The sequence below is a fragment of the Lotus japonicus genome, chromosome 6, assembly GCF_012489685.1.
Source record: "Lotus japonicus ecotype B-129 chromosome 6, LjGifu_v1.2".
NCBI classification, from domain to species: Eukaryota; Viridiplantae; Streptophyta; class Magnoliopsida; order Fabales; family Fabaceae; genus Lotus; species Lotus japonicus.
The window spans coordinates 45,974,239-45,997,171 of NC_080046.1; the positions used below are offsets into that span (position 1 = coordinate 45,974,239).

The following is a 22,933-nucleotide window of genomic DNA, read 5'->3' on the forward strand; positions in this document are numbered from 1 at the left end:
ACTCCCGTGGGGTGGTTGGTTTATCAATTATTGTGCAGCACTAGTTTTCAACCAAAGCTCTCCTTTCCATTATGCCTTGTTGATTCCAAGTGCTGTGTATTATTAGTGTTTGCTGCACATGGTAGTTAATTTTTCTTGAACCCACTCGTGGGAGGATAGGTAGGTTTTGCCTCCCCTAGCTACTGTTATTGACGTGCTGTTTGGTGGGCCTTTACATTGACGTGCTGTTTGGTGGGCCTTTATCAGGCTGTGTTTTGCTCTGGGCTTTGCCCCTTTTATCAATGAAAGTTCCATTATTGACAAAAAAAAAATGAGAAAACCCTAAAAAATTGTCTGTGCACCGTTTCCCCTCTCTCTTTATCTCTCAACATTTCTTCATCACAACCGCCACTCACAGCTCTCCTCTACTATTTTCTCTCTTCCTTCCTCCCACACCCCTCTCCCCTCTACTATTTTCTCCAACGTTGCCAAGCCAGGAGCCCGGGCAAGTGCCTAGGGTCTCCGGACGGTGGCTCCGCCCCTGACTAGAAGCTCAAAAATGGTAACCATTACGGCTTCACACACTGTCCTTCCGAACCAATCAACTCCACATTGTCATTTATGGCTTTCCGATGTGGACCAAATGATGTGTCACCACTACACACACTATCTCTACATCTACAAGGCAAAACACGACCAGAATTTCATAGAGAAGATGAAGAACTCTCTTAGCAAGATTCTAGTTCACTACTATCCTGTAGCTGGCCGTTTGCGCTTCACGGAAAATGATCGAGCCGAAATCAATTGTAATGCCAAGGGGGTCATCTTGCAAGAAGCTGAAACAACAAAAACAATGGCTGATTTTGGAGACTTTTCACCCCCTCACTCCACCTCACAACTTATTCCAACAATTGATTTCACTCAGCCTAATGAGGAGCTTCCCCTAGTATTGGTGCAAGTCACACGATTCAATGGTGGTGATGACGGCCTAGCTATTGGGGTTGCTTGGGTCCACTCTTTGTCTGATGGGCTTGGTGCCACTCGCTTCATCGGCTCATGGGCGAAGATAGTTCGAGGGGACACGCTAGAGCCCCATGAACTTCCCTTTCTAGATCGAACAGTATTCAAATTCTCACACCCCCCTTTGGCACCACGTTTTGAGCACAACGAGTTGAAGCCTCTGCCACTTATTCTAGGAAGCTCCGATTGTAGTGTTGAAAGAAATAAGAAGGTAATTTCAGAAACTTTTAGACTCACGCCAGAGCAAGTGGCGAAGCTGAAGAAGGAGGCCAATGGTAATGTCCTAGAAGGGTCAAGACCTTACAGCAGATTTGAAATTATTGCCGCACATATATGGAGATGTGCTTCTAAGGCCCGTGAGCTAGATCAGAATCAACCAACTGAGGTTAGGTTTCATGCTGAAAATAGAAACAGAATGGTTCCACCTCTACCTGGTAATTATTTTGGGAATGCTGTGACACTGACCGGAGCAGCCAGTTTTGTTGGGGAACTCACAGCAGAGCCTTTGAGTCATGCTGCACAGAAGATAAGGGAAGCAATTGAGGTGGTGAGTGATGAGTACATAAGGTCGCAGATTGATGTTCTAAGGAGTCAGAAGCATTTGGATGATGCAAGGGCTTTATATTTTGGTGTTAGAGGTAAGAATCCCCCATTTGCTGGGAATCCTAATCTTCGTTTCGCAAGTTGGATGAGCATGCCAGCATATGAAGCAGATTTTGGTTGTGGAAAACCTGTGTACTTTGGCCTAGCAAATGAGTCCCCTCATGACAGGGCAGTGATTCTTCTAAGCCCCGATGGGGATGGCTCTGTTACTGTGATAATGTTATTCCAGATACCACACATGCAACTTTTTAAGAAATTCTTCTATGCGGATATGTCCACTTCTAGCGAAGTTACTATCGGTTAGGCTTTGAAAATTTCACACTCAACATCACCACAACTACTTTGAGCTTCTTCAGTGTATGTTTTACGTGTGTTCTATAATTTCCTGTCTTCAATAAATTTACTTTACCATGTGGAAAAACCGTATGTTTTACGTGTGTTCTGTGTTGAATAAATTTACTCATGAGATTGAAATTATGTGACTTTCTTTAATTTTACATATTATTATGTGAACTTTTGTACATTCACACTCACATTTTCCGTCATATTTACATTCACCTTTTTTATTTTTATCTCTCTTTTTTCTTTTCTAGTTTACATTTGTTAGAGAGAAAGTTATAAAATTTCAGACTCAAATTGAATATTGTTACAGAAATCTTGTTAGTAGATCCAGTGAACAAATTAGAGGCTCAATTGTGGGAACCTTTTATAATAATGCGACACATATGGATTTAGTTAAATCTGTGAGAGCCCGAGATGTATTTTCTTAAGCTTAATTGTACTTTTGGTTCATCACTTGATGCGAATGTGTAAATAGAGTCTCTAAACTTTTAAAATAACATTTTTGATCCTTAATGTTACATGTCATTTGCTGTTTTTGACTTCCGTCCTACATAAAATTAATATATGTACTACTAAAATTATTATAAAACCATATATAGATTACTAACAATAGAGATGAAAGCATGAAGCAAAGACCCTGCAAGACTAATTTCATTGAAAGAGATTCATGAATGGACCACACTAATTACATTGGTTCTTAAAGAAACAACTGAATTTAAATGAGCTTTTCATTGTAAAAAGAAAAAAGAAAACCAAAATAACAATGGGTGATCTAACTCCAGCAATTTATTAACTACTCGATCTGAATTTAATATTCCAAACACTTCAAGTTTTTCCAAAATTAGCATGAAAGTCTCATGTCTTGAAGTCATTCTCTAGTTTTCCAAGGCACAACAGTGCTTCTCTGTTAAAGCATTCATCATTGTAACAAACCTGAAAAAACATAAGCAAGTTTATCGTAAATTCTTGAACCACCATCTTGAGGCATAAAAATATCTAACGTCTATCTTACCACGTTTACGATCATTTAATTTTTATCTTTGTTCCGGTCTGGAACTATCAAGCAAGGGCTAAAGAGTTTGAGAGCGATAGAAAACTGACAAAATGAGAAAATGTGTGAAAAGTTAGATCCCCCACCGCTTGGGTGGTGTCTGATATTTATAACGTGGTTCTGACCCGCTTGGGATCATGGGTCGCCCGGCCCATTATATGTACAAGTATTGCAAAGCCCACAATATTACAAAGTTGGTAAGCTCATATCAGTAATGCATATTTCCTAAGCCCTCGACGCTTATAGAATTAGTGCGCCCCCTAAGCCCATATCAGTACACAAGCCCACAAGACACCAAGTCTTAAAAGCTTTAAGACGAAGTGTGTCTTCTCTTCGAGCCCACAAGTAATCAACTCACCTAACATTACACAAAGACTAACAAGTAATTGATACGCCCAAAATGTGCAAAGAAAATAATGGGCGCACAGGCTCCAAAATCAAATAAAAATTAATAGACATAAAAGCTAAGTAGTCATTCCTTTGTCATTTCAACTTCTGTTGTTGCTTCTTAATCTTTGTATAGCCCGTGCAAGTTGACTCAAATTGTCCCTTCACATCCTCAAAATTAACGTGCGTGTAGTAGGTTGTACCATTTGTAAAAACGATATTGTTAGCCCAACAATCTCATCATTTCTCTATCAACCATTCTTTGAATTCATAAGGTTTTAACACTTGAACCAAGAAAGTTAATTTCAATTAATTTCTTGGCATTATGCTCGTTTTTGATTGATGATCTAACAAGACTTTTGCTCGCTTGGAGGCTTTGTGCTTGAATTGGTTAAGCTTAAACCAATCAAGGCTGTACTTATGAATTCGTGGTCAGATGCTCTAGTTTTAAGAGTCTTACTCTTATCTCAATTGCCTAGCGTCGCCCAATTGATAGACCTAAGTTGGAGAAATGAAAAACATGCTTGTTCAAGCAATGTTTTAAGAATTATGCCTCATTAAAAACTCTCCCGCCCGGGTAGAGAAAAGAGTGCATAATGTTGTATCTTTTGACTGTTTTTAGTCAACTCATCACCTGTCAACTCATCACCTTGTTAGCACAAGATAAAATATAATATAACACATTGACAATATCAAAACTAGTTGTTCTTCTTCATGATACGGTTTGAAGAACAAAATAATCGACTTTTGTATTTAAGACTGCAACTTACCACTAATTCATCTTCACATATAAATAATACACAGTGAGTGGACTGAACCTCTTCGCCCAATGTTTTAATTTCCACGCCCAAGTAAGAAAAACTAATCTCAATCTCCTTTTATTTTAGCAACACAATCACGTTTACTAAATTTACCACATTCTTTTCAGGATGAACATATGGGCTTTCTTAAAAATACTTCATTCTTTTCAAGATGAACATATGAGCTTTCTTAAAAATACTTCATTCTTTTCAAGATGAACATATGGGCTTTCTTAAAGTTTGTCAACTGGCCTTGGAAAATAACAAATGCTTCACTTTCAAAGAACACTAAGCCCGAATACGAAATGCCAGAATCACTTGTAATTAAAATCATTGATGAAAGAGATCCAGTTTCAAATAAATCATCACATCGCATAGTTGTGGAATCATATTTAAACAATGTTAATTTTATTCTTTGAAACATTATCAATCCCGGTAAGATATTCAACAACAATCAGTTTAAACTCAACCACAAATTATAGGAGTTTAGCAACTAATAGCACAAACAGCCCCAAAAGGCCAAGATTATGAATAAACATATAACATGAGTGAGTTTAGAGGGTACCACTTTCGAAAGTCACCGACACAGATGTCAAATATTTTCGCCCCTTTGGGACTTGGGCAGGGCAGTCCAATTTGCATCGCCCAACTCGCAATGAAACAACATCTCATTGTGGCATTTGATCAAACACTTTGTGTGCAATGTTGAAATCTGAAATTTGAACAAAACAAATGACAATAGAGGGTGAAAATTTGCTAGCCCGAAGAGAGCATCGACTCAATGAAAATGTCAAAGAAACTTTTAAAGGAAAAATAGTCAGAGATAGGGATCAAAGAAGTCGAATGGCTTGAAGAGTCATCGTTCAGGGTCGAGACAAAGTGGCAGCCATGAGCGGTTGCAACTCCAAAGTGGCAGTTGAGACAAAATAACCGTTTAAATTTAGAGTTGGCGGTTGATATTGAGTTGACGGTTTCAACCCAAAAGCTGGGGCTTCGGCGGTTTGTATTGCATATCCTGTCATCAAGCATCAAATTTCGCCCACGTTTGGGCTTTCGCCCCGCCGTTGAAGATCGCGCCGCCGCGAATTTCTGTTCTCCTCTTCGTCTCCTTCCCTTTTCCCTCGATTTGTTTCCTGATGTTGAATTTTTGGTTTGATGTCACCAATTTCGTTCGCCCTCCTCTTTGATGTCAAAGTATTATTTCCTTTTGAAACTGACATTTTGACAGAGATTTATTGCATCGTTTCCCCTTCAATTTCGTTCGCCCTCCTCTCTCAGAAGTAGAAATCACATAGCCTCTTGTTCGTGGTAGTGGGGATTTGTTTTACAGTATCCCCACAGACGGCGCCAATGTTCCGGTCTGGAACTATCAAGCAAGGGCTAAAGAGTTTGAGAGCGATAGAAAACTGACAAAATGAGAAAATGTGTGAAAAGTTAGATCCCCCACCGCTTGGGTGGTGTCTGATATTTATAACTTGGTTCTGACCCGCTTGGGATCATGGGTCGCCCGGCCCATTATATGTACAAGTATTGCAAAGCCCACAATATTACAAAGTTGGTAAGCCCATATCAGTAATGCATATTTCCTAAGCCCTCGACGCTTATAGAATTAGTGCGCCCCCTAAGCCATATCAGTACAATCTTATAATAACAACACTGCAATGAGTTATCAGATTCAAAAAGAGGTAAAGAAATGTATTTACCAACACCCCTTCATTTCTCAACACGTAAAGATCGCAATGAAATTAAACTCAGCAAATCAGCTCCGAAAAGCAGTATGAATGTAGTATCAAGCAAACAATTTGTTACACTTCAATTTCATATGGGAAGCTTAGTTACACATCAAAAACACTGACAATAGTAGCCCTGAAATCTTAATAACTTGCCACCTTTTATTCTATTTCATCACACAATATTTATAACACTAAGGAGACAACCAAGTTCACAATGACACTTGAGGTGATGCATCCAAAAGTTTCAAACTCATAAAACATACAAACAGATATAGAGAGATTAATTAGACCAAGTTCTCATTTTATCCTCTAAAACAACTACAGATTCTTCCCTATCCTATAGCTCAGTCACTCCCTGTTCAAGAATGAAAGTACAATCCTAATAGGAATGGAACTAAAATCCATTTAAAAATTTATGAAAAAAATAAGGCTTAATTGCACTTTTGGTCCCCCAACGTTGGCCTTCATGCGAAAATAGTCCTCAAACTTTAAAATTAGCAAAAAAACGACCTTGAAGTTTACACCCAATTGTAAAATAGGTATTCCGTTAAATTCCGTCTGAAAACTAACAGAATATTCCGTTAAAAATGAAAATGAATTAAGAAATAAAGAAAAAATAAAATTGAGAAAATCTTTTCAATTATGTTATTTATCTTCTTCCTCTGTTACACGACTTCTTCTTCTTCTGTTTCTTTTTCTTCTTCCAACCAAGAAATACGACCCATATCTGAAAATCCAGATCAGAGAGAAGAGAAAAGGAAGAGATTGAGAGGGATTCAGTCTTCAAGATCTGAAAACTCAATTTTTGTTTCCTTCTTCAACATTGCTCTATATGCTTCTTCTTCTTCTTCTTTGGGTTGTCATGGGTTTCTGGGTTTTTGGGGTTGAGGGTGGGTTGTGATTGAGGGTGGGGGTTTGTGATCTGAAGAGGTTCATAGCATTCTGTGTCTGTGATTGAGGGTTGGGGGTGCGGGTTGGGGCGATGGGTTCATAACTTTCTGTGTCTGTGAAGTGGTTTTGGGTTGGGGGAAAATGAAGGAAAGAAGAAGGTGGTGGCGATGGTGGGATGATGTTATTAGAGTCGAGAGCTCCGCCTGCTTTTGCTTCTATCACCAATTCTTTGTTAAAGTTTGGATTTTTGTTTGTGATTGTGGGGTTCTGTCTTCTTTCTTGAAACTTTTGTGTTCTGGGTTTGTGTATTGTAGATGAGCTGAGCACGATTGCATTTTTTTTTACTCTTTTTTTTGAAATCAAATAACATTAAATCAAAGCAAGTTCGGCACAGATGCCAATACATCATCCCTCAAAAGACTAGACAACCCCGGAGGCCCCTCCTCAATCCAAACAGAGTCTGGGTAAGAAGAGGCGTTCCTAGCAAGGTAACTTTACTCTGAAAGCTTGTCATAGGGCATTTGGTGTGTATCTCAGATCTAATTCCTTTGGGGTTTATTATGTTGAGGGGTGTATAGCTAGCTGTAATTCTCTTTCAGTGTCTGGTGAAACACTTTCTGTAAGCTAGAAATTGAATCAAATGCATGTATTGATGAAGATGAACAATAATTGATGAAAATGAAGATGGGGATGATTTTAATTTTAGTAGTTACAGATTTTCTGGGTTTGTATTGATGAAGATGGAGAAAGTGAGGAATGAGGAGGGGAGGAGGAGTGGTGGTTATAGAGTGGGGCACTAAAAATACAACTGACTAAATGTTATTTAATTAAAAAATTATTTTTTTCATTTAAAATTAATTTAGAAATGTCATGTCATCCTTTTCAGTTAGATTTTAGATGGAACTTAACGGAAAACCAATTTTGCAACCGGGTGTAAACTTTAGGGTCGTTTTTTGCTAATTTTGAAGTTTGAGGATGATTTTCGCAGGAAGGTCAAAGTTGAGAGACCAAAAGTGCAATTAAGCCAAAAAATAATGACATTATACTCAATTTTATTTTCTATTAGTACCATTTTCAGTCTCCAGGCACAAGCTTCATCAAATAACACACCATGGTAGAGTTTGTTGTAATTGATCTTGAGTAAATGCTTCTCTGTTTATTAGAGAATCTCCAGACTATTTGAATCAATCCTCTCAAGCTCACTCTTCCCATGCCAAAGGAAAAGAAAGGTCATTGGTATCACAAAGTTTAACTGTAACACATTCACAGTAACAACTAAAAAGATTAAAATATGTAGCAATGATAACCTTGTACTTACAATTACACATTTAAAATGAGAGTAGACAATTATTAAGGTACTAATCAAGGAGAAATGTATTTGATTTTAAAGACTTTGATTACATATGGTAAGCTAACTCGTTGAAAAGGTTGGGGGAAGAGCACAATGTGATTGAAATTGAGGAGAAGAGCAATTGCAGTGGGGAAAGAGTGATTACATGATGGGAAGGATGGCAACCATGAAATTGGAGGACTGGCTCCTCTTATACTATAGTCGTTTAAAATGCACCAGCTCAATATCCAAAAAAACAGCATATGGAAACCTTTAATCTGCAACCTGAAACAACACTAAACTGAGAAAATTATTATATGATAAAAGAAGAGAAAGTCTATTAAGTCATTGCCAAAGTAAATCATCTAAAACACTGCAAACTCATGCTAAAGGTAAATGGTGCCAAGATATGGAAAATAAATAGGAAAAATCTACATAAATAAGGAATGGATTCTTTAACTAACTCTCATGTAGCATGAGCTTAATTGAGCTCAAGCCAAAGTTGGAATATTGAATATAATATCTTTGAAAGAATAATTTCACCAAAGTTGAAGCTTGATGGGGGGGGGGGAATTGGAGAATTAACAGTAAAACAGTTCCTATTATAAAAAATCACTAATATTCAACCAAACGAAAAATTAAAATAAAATGTATCAGATACAAAAATATGGATGTAAAGATTTACCTTTCACTTAATGATTCCCTAACCAGAGTATAATTGGGTTGGTCCATTAACAGAAAATATAGCCATGATAAGTATTGTTTTTAACTTCCCATCAGGCATGGATCCCTAAAAACTAGGACTGTCCACCGGTCGGGTTCGGTCGGATTCGGGCCCAAAAAGCTCCACCGACCGAACCCGCATGAGACAAAACTGGGCCCATAACCGACCGTGGGTTGTGTCGGTTTGTGTCGGTTTCGGGTTGGTCGGGTAACGGGCGGGTCGGGCGGGTTCCACCGGGTTTGCAGAGAACATCAGAACAGAAAGATGAAGAGCTTGGAACCCTAATTTGAGTAATTTCATTCAATTTCATCAAACAAATTAACCAAGAACAACACACTATGTCAGATCAGATCTGGAGATACCATTACCAACTTACCATGAAGTCAAGAACAAGTTTTTTCCATTGTTTTTCTCATGCGAAAGAGAATGTTCACTTCATCCTTGCGATTTCACATCAGAATCGATGGCAATGAAGATGAGCAAACTCTTTCGAATCAGAGAAGCATGGAGGTTTGAGATGTGTGAAGGAAAAAGCCATGCACTGTGGTGGTGGAGTGACTAGGGTGGTGGCGGCACAGAGGATGGCGGCGCAGGTCATGAGGAGAAGGGTGGTGGCGGCGGAGAGGAGGTAGGGTTTGGGTTTGGGAAGAAGAAGAGGAGAAGGGTGGTGGCAGCGGTGAGGAGGTAGGGTTTGAGTTTGGGAAGAAGAAGAGGAGAAGGGTGGTGGCGGCGGTGAGGAGGTAGGGTTTGAGTTTGGGAAGAAGAAGAGGAGAAGAGAAGAGGAGAAGGGTGGTGGCGGCGGTGAGGAGGTAGGGTTTGAGTTTGGGAAGAAGAAGAGAAGAAGAGAAGAGGAGAAGGGTGGTGGCGGCACGGCGGTGAGGAGGTAGGGTTTGGGTTTGGGAAGAAGAGAAGAGAAGAGGAGAAGGTGGCGGCGGTGAGGAGGTAACTGAGGTAGGGTTTAGGTTTGGGGAGAAGAAGAAGAGGAGAAGAGAAGAGGAGAAGGGTGAGATATTAGGGTTTGGCCGGTTTGGGTTTGGGGCCAAAGGGTTTGGGCTTTAAAAACTTGGGCCGGTTGATTTGTTTTTTTTTTTATATATTGGGTTCGGTCGATTCGGTCGGACTGGACTCCAAACCGTAACCGACCGAACCAAACCATGGGGAGCCGGTTTTTTTCCAACCCCAACCCGCCACCCGACCCGCCCGAACCGGGGAGGCCTTTTTTTGTAGCGGGCCGGTCGGGTTCGGTCGGGTTTCAAATTTTTGGACAGGCCTACTAAAAACCTCAATGCCCTTAGAACTACGAACCTCTCTTTCACCACAAACACACCAACCTAAATCATCAAGATTATTAGCTATAACCTTCTTATAATTGATTCGGACACAAAAAGAAACAGGTAAAGTGGAATATGTATTACATTTTCTCATTTACATCATGCATTAGACACCACAAACAACTAATGACTCTACTCAAATTAGAATGATTAATCTAGGAAGCCAAACTCAATTAATAACTCACCCTCTACAATACACTAAAGAGGAAGTGAATGATACACAATTATCAACATGAGACTTAAAAAAAGAGGGAACAAAATATCATTTTCAGCTTCTTTTTCATTTTCACTGATGATCTAAACTGTGTCACAGTAAAGTGAATTAAGCCAATTATGCAAGATTGTTGCTCTGAATACAATTGATTTTTGATATTACCTTGTTGCCCGTTGACTATGCTTCCAATATAGCAGTCCTTGATAAACTTTTTACTAAATAGAGGTTGTGGATTTAAATATCCTGTATTCATCAAAGATTACATCTCCATATGGAGTATTTTCATTAATTTGATGCAGGTTATCAAATAATAATAAAAAACATATAAGTGTTTGATGGCTTGAGATCGCATTGAAATGAATTTTGAGGAAGCTTTTTGCTTAATTATTTCTTCTTGGTATCTTCCTCATCTTAACTCTAATAACTGGGCTACCCTCATGAACACTACTAGAAATTCAGCTATTTCCTGCGCATTTTCCTGCGAATTTAGCTCCAAAATTCGCAGGAAACACGTTTCCTGCGAAAATTTTCGCGAATTTCAAATACCCAGCTAATACCTTCGTGGATAATGCTTGCTGCGATTTTCACTTCAAAATGCGCTGCAAAAGTCGCAGGAAATTTCCTGCGACATTTTCTGCGATTTTCACTTCAAAATGCGCCACAAAAGTCGCAGGAAATGGCAAAAAAATTCGCAGGTAAGAACATTTTCCCTAGTAAATTCGCAGGAAATTTTTTAGAGGTAACATTTTATTTATAGCCCAGATTTTGCATTGAAATTTTTTGGGTAAGCTAGATTTTGCGTTGAGATCCTTTTTACTAATGATTTCCTATATTCACAAGGAATTCATAGAGACAATTTTTTAAATGCATGCAAATCTATTCAATAGAGAATATTTTAAAATTGAAACATAAGCAAACAAGTGTGGAAAAATAGGGTACATATAAATGGGGTAGTATTTAAGACTTAAAAGCAAAGCAAAATATTAAATGTCATAAAAATTAAATGCCTAAATGTCTAATACTTAAAAGCAAAGAAAATGAGTAACATATTAAAATGAGGTTATAATGATCATAAGAATTCTTCATCTTCATCTTCATCTTCATCTTCATCTTCATCTTCAACTTCATCTTCATCTTCATGGCTATGTTGAGGTGATTAACAAGTGAAAACTCCACTAGACTTATCATCAAGCACATGGATTCCTTGTTAATATGCAGCAGAGGAACAAAATTAGGATAAAACAAAATCATCTAACTTCAAACTTCAAACTTCAAAGGGATATGTAGGGACACCACATCACTACAAGGGGGACTAAAATTAAAAGTAAAAGAAAAGAAAATATTTGATTTAGACGTGACAAAGCTATAACAAAACATGCAACAAACTAATTAGAATACACTGACCCATGAAGAGAAAGGCACAAAAGATAAGAAAAAACATAAAAGAGAATAGTAAGCAATCTTACTTCTGTCAACTCCTTTTATAGATCAACCACTGCAGTTTCTTTCGCTTGAATCAAAGCTTTCAAAGCTCTGGATCCAGCTGTTTCAACAACTAGCTGCTAAGATACTCGGGACTGAGCTTTGTAGCACAGCTGAAGTTCCACTTCCAGACTCTGCTTTCTCTTTCCATTAAGAACCTTTCAAGCACAAAATACAACATTAAACTCAGAAAGCCCAGGGTAAGGTGGAAATGTGTAAGAATCCCTAAAGTGAAAATGATCATAGAAAAATTACAAGTCTTCTTCTACATACTCACCTAAGTTGAAAAAGCTACCATAAGCTAGAGCTAATTCAAAACTGGACCTATTCACTTTAAGTTGAAGCAGATAGGAGTGGACAAAATACCATAACTGATAAAAAAGACAACAACAAAACAGAGCTAATTCTCTCACCAGTCAGCAGTATTCCAAGTGCAGTTAACATGAAACTAATCAAAAGAGCTAGAGTAACATAAAAAACCACTCACTTCTTATCAATGAAGAGCTTGAGATGTTCCAAGTATTCACTAAAAGATAATTGAAGTTACATGTGACTCTTTTGGCCCAAAGAGATCCCACGGGTTCTGTTAGGAAACAAATAAAAAGAAAAAAAGAAACTGTTATCACAGTCTAAGAATTCTGAGAGGAAAATGATTAGTGTGTTTCTCTTAGATCTGTAATACAAGGCGCAGCTATTATATACAGTCTGCATGCTTACATTTAGTTAGTAACTATATCAAACATAACTAAGTGACTTAGTAACAATTATGCTAACTCACTATTCTAACATCTCTGCATGCATACATTGAGACATTGAGTTCTTTTAAATGTGAGTGTCAATCTTTACCTCTTATTCCCTTGCGTCCTTTAGCCACTCTGGATCTTTCTTAGGTGAGAACCTTAGGTTTAGTGATGAGCAGCTGTTCACAAAACACAGGAATAAGGAAAGAAAAAGAGGATAGAAGAAATTAATAGCAAATCAGAAGTATGAATCCTGGAATCATAAAATAATACAGTAATTACCTTGGTGATTTCCCTAAATGAAGAACCCACCTTTATAGTGCCCCTCAAAACTGAGACTACCATTCAAAACACTCTCTCTAAGTAGACCACCAATTAAGCAACAAAATTCTCAGAACATACAACCCCACCAATGTTCCTGAAGAATAAAAGTATAGTACATGTAAGCTTACTCAATGTAACCATTGACACAAGCAAAATATTGACATAATAATGTATGGGGTTGTACCAAAAAGAATGAAAGAGGGAAAGTTAACCCAACAATTACCTCCCATGTCTTTATACCTAAGCTTCAATTTCAGCATAGTACTATATATCCACGAGCTCTCTGTAGATTTTAAAGTTCAATACTCATTAAGCTTCAAACTCAGTTCTAATAGGAAGAACTCTGTAAGGTAAAAATGTGGAATACCATTAAAAGAACTATCACAAGCACCATAATCATTCGGTTCCTACATGTAAAACCTTTCCCAAATATATCACCCAGTGGAAGCAATCACAGATTCTTAGTACAGTTTTCATATACATTCAAACCACATGGAAATCAACTAATTATTTAAGAATTTACAACTCATAATGTAGAAGGCATCAAGTCCAACATACTAATAATGTAGAAGGCATCAAGTCCAACATACTAATAATGTAGAAGGCATCAAGTCCAACATACAATATCACATGTAGCAGCAGTATCACATACAATTCATCCTAACAACATCTGTTTGAAACACAGATAGACAAGTAGCACATGAGAGCTTGGAAACTAATTAAAAATCTGTATCATATTTACAAATCATAACAAAAATTAAGAACATACATTTCAGGTATTTACCACTATTAGGGTTCCAACTCCTAAGAATCTCTTCTTAATCTGTGAATCCAAATAGAAACAAAACTCAAAATCAGGATCAAAGAAAAACTAGCAAAAAAATCTAGAGTTGCTTAATCTAAATTACAGAACATACAATGCGAGAAAAAGAAAAATTCCATGGTTTAGGCATTATTGGTGGACCTTAATGCAGCACAAAACAGAAATAAACCCTACATCATGGCGAGGGTAGAGTACAGATGCAGTGAATGACAGCTCTAGCGACACTGGATCAGAAATAAGAAAGCGTGCATGGCCAGAGAATGTTCAATCGCGAGATGGAAAATCACAAATCGAAAATCACAAATCACAAATCCCAAATCACAAATCACAAATCGAAAATCACAAAACGAAAATCACAAATCGCAAATCACAAATGGCACGCGCGATCTGGTTGAGTATGTGCGTTACCGGTGTAGTGTCCTCCGGAAAAGTTGTTGGCGGCGTCTTCCTTGCCGGAGATGAGTTGTTCGGGGTGGAAGAGTTGGCGGTAGGTGCCGGCACAGACTTCGTTGATGACGGTGGGTTCAAGATCGACGAAGACGGCGCGTGGGACGTGCTTGCCGGAACCGGTTTCGCTGAAGAAGGTGTTGAAGGCGTCGTGAGCGACGACGGCGAAGGAGGAACCCTAGGACGCGAGCGAGAGCAACAGAGAAGAGTTGAGGAGAGAAGCCATGGTTGAGATCGGATAGCGAGATTGAATAAGAAATGAGGAGAGTTTGAGTTCACTTTTAATATATTATTATTATTTAATACTTTTAATATATAATATATAGTTTCCTGCGAAAATTGCTTAGATTTTAAAATACTTCAATTTTTTACCATTTTTCCTGCGCATTTTCCGCAGAAAAATCCCTATCAAATTTCCAATTTGCTGCGAATGTTTTAGCGAAATTTTTCATAAAAATATTTTCGCAAAAACATTCGCAGCAAACATTCAGATTTAGCTACGAATATCTGTCCGTAGGTAATTTTGCAAGAAGCTTTTCAATTACCTGCGAATATTTCATCAAAAAATAAATTCGCAGAAAAATATGTTGAAAGCGCAGAAAAATTCGCAGGAAATACCTGCGAAAAAATATTGCCAAAAAATGCGCAGGTAATTAACACATTTCTAGTAGTGGAAGTCTAGAGACAATTTTAGTATTGGCTATCTCTAATATTAAACCATATTTTTTATTTATATTGCTCGCTTAATTTTATTATGTATATATCAGTCTAATTTTTGTAGGTTATGTGATTTAATAAATATTAATCAATACTTTTTTTCTTTACACCCACCTAATACAGCTATACCCAAGGGAGAGATAATAATAGAATAGTGAGAAATAAAGATATAACATGTGATAGTGATAGAAAAATAAGAAAGAGATGGAGAGAAAAAGTAGGTGAAAATTAAATTAAAGAAAAGTGAGTATACATATATTATAGTAAAACTTTATTATAACTAAGTTTCTATATATTGAAAAATATTTTAGAATATCTTTAATATTATCTTTACTTTCAAAAAAAAATTAATATTATCTTTAATTTTTAAAATTATTAATTAAATTGTGACTTATTAAAAAAATCAAATTATTTTATTCTATATTTTTGAAACTCATTGACTCAATCATATAGATATAGAAATCAAGAGTTATACTGACTTGAATACATAGTGCCTGTGTTATGGTGAGATATTTTTAAGTAGTAATTCAAAATCAAGAATTTAAGCATATTCTTTGCACTAAAAATATAACGAAAACATTAAAAATAATTACATATATTAAAATTTTAAAAACACCCGTGCAATGGGCTATTTACTAGGAACCACATTGACAAAGTCATTTCTGCAGAGCTTCTTAATCCAGTGTTATATCCCAAGTTGTGCGCTATACTTTCTAACTTCATGATACATGGACTATGTGGTAGTGCAAACAAAAAATTATCATTCATGGAGAAGGGTAGGTGCACTAAATTCTTTCCAAAGAAATTTCAAAACACCATCACTATAGACGATGAAGGCTACTCGGAGTATAGAAGAAGGCAAGCAAGAATTGTAGTTAAAAAAAGACATTAAAATTGATAACAGGTTTGTTATTTATTAAAATTGTAATATGCATTAGGAATATAGTAAATTGATATCAATTTGAAAAAATATAACTTCGTGAAAAAATGAAAGATAACTCAGATATGTTATTTATTGCAATTGTAATCTGCATGTGGCATGTTCTGCACTGCAGGCCGGTATGTTGTGCCTTACAATTCTACTCTCCTTATGAGGTATCAATCTCACATCAATGTGGAGTATTGTAACAAGTCCAATGCTATAAAGTCTTTGTTCAAATATATAAATAAAAACGCAGACCGAGCAATGCTTGAAATTTCAAATAAGGACAATGACTCTCAAGCGAAGAGGTAGTGGAAGAGGTAAAGCAATATTATAATTGTCGTTATCTTTCTCCGTGTATTGCAGCTTTGATAACATTTGGCTTTACCATACACAAACGATGGTCGTCGGTGCAAAAACTAAATTTTCATCTTCCAAATGAATATTTGGTATACTACAATGATGATGAAGACGTTGGAGATGTTCTAACATATACTAAATTTTCCAGTAGATTTGTTTATCATAAAAAAGATAGAATCTGAAAACTAAGGAAGAGATGTTTTAAAATTGGCATACTACAGTATATCCCTCCAGGCATCGTAGAGTTGTATTACATGAGAATCCTATTAACTATCCAAAAGGGTTGTACATCATATAGAAGTATCAGAACGGTGAAGGGAATAAAATACGATACTTTTAAGGAAGCATGCGATCAATTGGGGTTGCTAACATATGACAAAGAATATGTAGATGCAATTAAAGAAGCCTCTGATTTAGCTTCCGAAGAACAAATGCGGAAACTCTTTGTAAGAATATTAATGATGAATTCAATCTTAAAATCTAATGATGTATTAATGCATGCGAACTTCTCTTATCAAAAGACATTCTACACCATAAAAGAAAAACATTTTATAATCCAGGTATGTAGGTTTTCAAGTTATATTATTAAGATTAGAAATGTTGCTATAATAATATAATGGCTTAAATACTCTATAGGTCCCTGAAATTGTGACCCGTACGAAAATAAGTCCCTGAAATTTTTTTTTCCGATTCCGGATCCCTGAAATTGTTTTTTTAATCAGAATAAGTCCCTACCCATGTTATGTGCTTATGTGGCTCTTATTTTGCACAATCATCATTTCCAAGTGGATTTTTTAATTTTCTTTTGTTACACATGTGTTAATCAATTATAATTAACAAATAAATCTTAAAATTAAACCCTAAATCAATTAATTCCTAATCCCTAATCCCAAACAAATAAATCAGAAGAAAACAAATTATTATTCACTATGTAATTCTTATTCATCTTCATCATGAATTAATTTTCATCTTCATCATCTTCATCACCTTCAACCTCTTCATCTTCATCATTCATCCACCCCCACCCTCAACCCCACTGCAAAAACCTCATCGCAACCCACCCCCAACCACCAAAATCCCAAAAACCAACCCCCACCCCCAAAAACCCAGAAATCTAGTTTCTCCCTCTCCCCCTGCATCTCCCCTAATCCAGAAACCCAACAATCCAACAACACCAGCCCCCTCTCTCCCTTCATCCACAACCAACACGAACACCAACAACAACATGAAAATCAACCCACAGCCAACCCACAACCTTCACCAACAGCAACAACAATGTAACAAAACCCACAATGAGAGTGAGAAGAAAAAGCTGCGATAACCCAACTCTATGAAGCTAGAAAGATCAGGACCCAGAAATCGATCTAGAACCAACCCCCACCCCCAAAAACCCAGAATCGAACTAGAACACGAAAGAGGCGAAGTAGAAGAGATTGAGACAGGAGACAAAGGGCCAGTGGCACCACCGAGCCACCACCGCACATATTGGCGGCCGCCGTCGCGAAGAAGCTAGGGGTTCTCAAACCTGAAGCTCCCTTCCTTCACCTTCTACCTCTGCTTCTCTTTCTCCTTCTTCGACTTTCCTTTCCTTCTCTTAGGTTGAGTTCTGATTATATTAGATTTGGGAATTTAGGGATTTATGATTAGTGGGTTTAATTAGATTTAGGTTAATTAGGTAAATAATTTTTTATATTTAAATTTAATAGTTTTTTTATCCCATGTGTATTTAAAAATAAAAGAAAAAGCCACGTGTAAATATTGAGTCAGCAAAAAATATGCCAGATAGGCTTAAACCACGAGCAGGGACTTATTCTGATTAAAAAAACAATTTTAGGGATCTGGAATCGGAAAAAAATTTTTCAGGGACTTATTTTCGTACGGGGCACAATTTCAGGGACCCTTAGAGTATTTAAGCCTAATATAATTATTGCTTGGATTTAATTTAAATGAAATTCAAAAGTTTATAAAATCGCATTGCACATGATAACTATGCAAAGTGTGTGAACAACATTAGTTATATTCGATACAATTAAAAATCATTAGTTAATCTTCCTTCTCGACTGTAGAACTACAAACCACAAACTGTTAAGTTAGTGCTCCCATCAGGATTTCGAGAAATATAAACCAAGCAGCAAGCTTATGCAATGGAACCAGATTAATTGTGGATGGACTTGGTGAACGTGTTATTGGTGCAACTGTTATCATGACAAAGTGTACATTTCAAGAATGAACTTGGTTCATTCTGATTCCAATTTTCCAATTAAATTCAGAAGAAGACAGTTTCCAATACAGTATGTTTTGCAATGACCATAAACAAAAGTCAGGGACAAACATTATCTCAAGTTGGGTTTTTCCTTTTTTTTTCGAGAACAAAAAGTTTATTCATAGACAAAAAGAGTACAACCCGTCAAAGAAGGGAAGAGGCAAAAGAGAACGCAAAAACCTAAACAAGGAAAGCACCCAACAAATAAAAAAATAGAAAAAATCCAAAAGCACAAACACCCCGAAACCAACCGAAGGAACCCAAAAAGCCAAAAAAAAAAAGCCTAGACGGAGCAAAACCCCTACGGCACCACAGGCCCATTTACTCTAAGGAATTCTGCTAAACCATTAATGGCCTCTTCATTGCTGCCGAGGAACTCCAAACCCACATGTTTTCCTACCATCCAAACCTTCCTAGCGCGCGTGAAATAAGGGCCTGAGGGAGGAGGAGGATCCGCTGGTGGAGGTACAGATACCAAATCCTCCTGGGCGGCTTTCTTTGGCCGACCTCTAGGCCTACGAGAAGACCCTGTCAAGCCACCCTTCTTCTTTGAAATCTTCCTCGGTCGACCACGAGGCGGGGCCTCGGAGGGGAGAACTCTAGAATGGGATCCTCAACATTGATCTCATCACCCGACCAAGAACCTACCACCTTATTATTTTGATCTACAATTTCTTCCTCCACCTCATGCACATAACTAACAGCGCCACAAAACTCAATAGAAGCCGAGCAAGAGCCCTCCTCGAAGCAAGACGGCAGCGAAAGCTGATCTTTAGAACCCAACGCCCCTACTTCAGAGAAAGGAGGAACAAGAGCACCATCTTCCTCTGGGTTTTTCCTTCCGAGACCTGTCTTCACTCATTGTTAATTATATGTAGCTCTCTCTAGAGTACGCTCAAGAAAGGGTTTTAAACTTTGTATATTTGATGAGTCGGGCAAACAACTGACCAATACTGTAAATGCAGTGTTTAAAAAAGTTTTTGAAAATGTTAGATGTATACAACAAAATTACATTTATTTATTCTATTTTTCTCTTTATATAGTATTACACGATTGACTTATTTATAATTTAAAATCACATATATATATATATAAACTAATTTATTTATTAAAAAATTTCAACATAAAATTTCGTGCAGCACACAAGTTATCGCACTAATTACTCCGAAAATTTCAATGCAGTGTAGTAAATTAAGGTTAAAGGTCTCCAAGAATTTGTGTTATAGAAATCAAACTCTCAACTTTAAAATTCAAATAATACGTTTTTTCCCGTGTCTGACACCCATGGGTTTTGTGTTTATATTTTAAACTAAACAAATCAGGAACGATCTTGTCAGCTTAAATAACATGTCTCGTGCCTTGTACTTTTAATTAAAAAAATTGTTAGGTAGAAACGTAAAGAGCGGCAACGAAAATTGTTATAAATTAAATCCTACAATTTGGTCCCTTTAAATAGAGTGCATTGAAATCGTATCCATAAATATCAATGTTCTGAAAACCGGACCGGTCATTAAACCGATGAAGGCATTGGTTTAAGGTTTAAAGGTTCAATCGGGGTCTAACCGGGGTCCAACCGGTTATATTTAAATAGTATTTAAAAAATAAATATTAATTATTAATGCTATTAAAAATATAATATATACTATATATAACACTTTTTGGGTTACATCTACTGTATTGTATATATATAGTACCACTTAATTTGAAAAGTTTTTTAATATAATAAATATGACAATTTAAATACTAAAGTTATATTTTAAAAAAATAGAACTTCCGTAAATGATAGTGAGCCCCACCTAGTTTTTTTTTTTAAACTACCTAGGTGATGACAGTATGTTTATTTCATTCTTTTTGTTTTTTTAGTCAATGGAGTAAGTAGTAGTAAATGCTCTATTTCTTTTTTTGAAACTAGGTAGATGCTCCATTTCAAAACAATAATAAATGTTCACAGCAGTTTTTTATGGAAACACCCAATATTAATGGCTAGAATGTGAAAATCAAGGGGGTACCAGCTTGAAATCAGAGCAGAAACGGACAGGTTTGATTGGAAAAATAATTTTTTTTTACTAACTGGTTGAACCACAGAACCGCCGGTTTTACCGGTTTTGACCTGTTTTCAACCGGTTTTTACGGGTTTTGGCCGGTTTGATAATACCCGGTTTTAGCAGTGTTCCGGACCGGTGGGATATCCTGTTCCCGGTCCGACCGGTCGAACCGGCCGGTCCGGTCCGGTTTTCAAAACCTTGATAAATATATTCATCGTATCTCAGCCAACGAAAATGATGGGTAGATACTATTCTCGCGGACAGCTAGACCTGTTATTAATTTATGCCGCTTTACACGTGTTGTTGGGTGTCCCCCAGACACGTGTATCAATCACGATGTCGATCGATTTACTTTCACTCACATGATCGGTGCTTGCTCCGGTACCCATAATTATAAATGAGTGTATGTACAGCAGTGATGTGTACTACTAATATCAAAACATCTAATCTGATTTTATCCTATATTCTAATATATCCTTATTTTTTCATTAATCATGAAATAGCCCCAATTTTATTTAGTTAATTCAGTAATGACCTCACTTTTATTTCAATCATCAGATTGAAGTGTTCTTCATCTTCATATTTGTTCCTCATGTTATTCAAATACTCATTACCAGAATCCAACATACTCAATCTAACCCAAAAAAGAAGCTTCATGTAAAGTCTCTATCACCCAAAACTTCAAAAAAGGGTCTTGCCACTTATGAATATTGAAGTGAGGATTTCAAACTTTGTGAAATCCTAATGTCTGCCCAGTCTTCTCGACCATGGATCTCAAAGCCCGGTGGTAGATCTGGAGTTTCAAATTGAAAGCTGCCATGGAACTTGCATCTTGTTCCCCATTTGCTATCAACTTCACATGCCCTGTTCTTCGCAAGCTTCCCTAATTTGTGTTAATTAGGGTTTCCCCAGCTTCCCCCTTTTCTTACCTTTACTTTGTCACGGTGGTTGTTATGGGAACGTTTAGCACAACTTCATCATCATTCACCATCACCATCACCAACATCTTCTTCCCCACATAGAACTCCCAACCAAAAATTCTGAAGTTTCGTTTTCTCCCGCTACAAGTTTTTTCTGGAAAAGAAACTGAAAAATAAATTTTTTTAATGTTGATCTTTGCTGCTAGGCCATCGATCTTGCGTTTTTCTTCAATTTGAAGGTGTTTTGGAACCTGAGTTTGTAGAAAGTTTTGTTCTTGGGTATTTGAGTGTTTTCTTCGAATCTCTGGAACTGAAGTTTGCAATTCACATACCGCATCAAAGCAATCTTCAATGCCCATGATGATTAAAAAAATTAAGAAAATAGGATTTTTATATTGTTTTACTTCAAACTTGAAGTAATTTACTTCAAAGCTCTTCTCCTTAAAAGTGATTCGGATTCCAGATTATATAGATTTGCAGGTGCTTATAAAAAAAATCTAGACTTGCTGGTGTGAAGAGGTGAAGAAACTGGTGGGTTGGTCAAGGGTTAACTAATAATTATAATAATTTTTTGGGGTTGATTTAGAATTACGTACAACAAGTTTATTACTTTAATTACTGAACAAAAGAAAATTTCCAGGTGTAAATATGCTATTGGGTCATGTTATTCATGTATCATACCCATAAAAAAAATTCCTATACCAGAGAATTTGCCCACATGATCTCTGTAAATACTCACTTTGGTCATTGAATGTGTCAGACGCGGTTATATTCGTCCCTAAACTGCTTATTAAAAAAATAATATTCGTCTCTGGAAGTGGCTAACGTCAGTTAGTTTAGTCAAGGCAGAGCTTTCAAAAATGTCTCTGGAAGTGGCTGACGGGGGGAGCCTCGACTCCCCAAATGTTTCTAAAAAATTCTTGTTATATGGTATACAGATTGATTTGTGTGAAGTGAAATGAATTTTTTATGGGATTGTCTAAATGACCCTTGCTAAAAAATGGGTTAAATAACTCAAGTCTAAGTGTTCCAATGGTATTATTACATGTGCCTCTAAAAAATTTCAACTCATATTACATGTGTCATCCTAGAGTCCAACTCATTTCATTATTTTTTTTTATCAAATTCATTTTATTAAATTATTTATTTATACTTTAAACCCATCAATTAGGATAAATTACATAATGATCCTCTTTTCCCAAAAAAAATACCTAGAACCCTAATTCCTAATTTTGAAGGTTCTATCTTTTAGGTCAAAATTAATGGGTGATATACTGAGATTTAAATTTTTGTTTAACCCTAAACTCCTATTTGCGTGCCCCCTTTCTTCTTTCAATTGTGCCTTAATTTCTCTTACAGCAAAAGAAATTTCGATCTATGCCTTCAGTCTTCGTTCTTTGTTATCTTTGTGACTATATTGTGGCTTGCCTTTTACTAGTTCCAACTCATTGTTTGAGCTGAAATCCTATTGGCTATTGTTGCAGG

At 36.7% G+C, this 22,933-nt stretch overlaps 1 protein-coding gene and 1 long non-coding RNA gene across 12 annotated transcripts; one reads left to right on the forward strand and one right to left on the reverse strand.

The window, feature by feature from the left end:
• Positions 1-17: 17 nt before the first annotated feature.
• LOC130722347 (hydroxycinnamoyl-CoA:piscidic acid hydroxycinnamoyltransferase-like) lies at positions 18-2,079 on the forward strand. The gene has a single exon (XM_057573041.1). It carries the CDS (start codon positions 539-541, stop codon positions 1,904-1,906), a length of 1,368 nt encoding a protein of 455 aa, XP_057429024.1. The 5' UTR covers positions 18-538; the 3' UTR covers positions 1,907-2,079.
• Positions 2,080-11,280: 9,201 nt separating this feature from the next.
• LOC130726073 (uncharacterized) lies at positions 11,281-14,483 on the reverse strand. 11 transcript variants are annotated; one of them, XR_009014704.1, is made up of 9 exons: positions 14,183-14,483; positions 13,916-13,998; positions 13,736-13,774; positions 13,175-13,234; positions 12,910-13,045; positions 12,734-12,806; positions 12,165-12,470; positions 11,872-12,045; positions 11,281-11,608 (listed from the first exon to the last, which is right to left on the reverse strand). It is a non-coding gene; the product is annotated as an uncharacterized LOC130726073 (long non-coding RNA). The 11 variants fall into 11 exon arrangements; XR_009014699.1 differs by having other exon boundaries at positions 13,721-13,774; XR_009014697.1 differs by lacking the exon at positions 13,916-13,998.
• Positions 14,484-22,933: the final 8,450 nt, after the last annotated feature.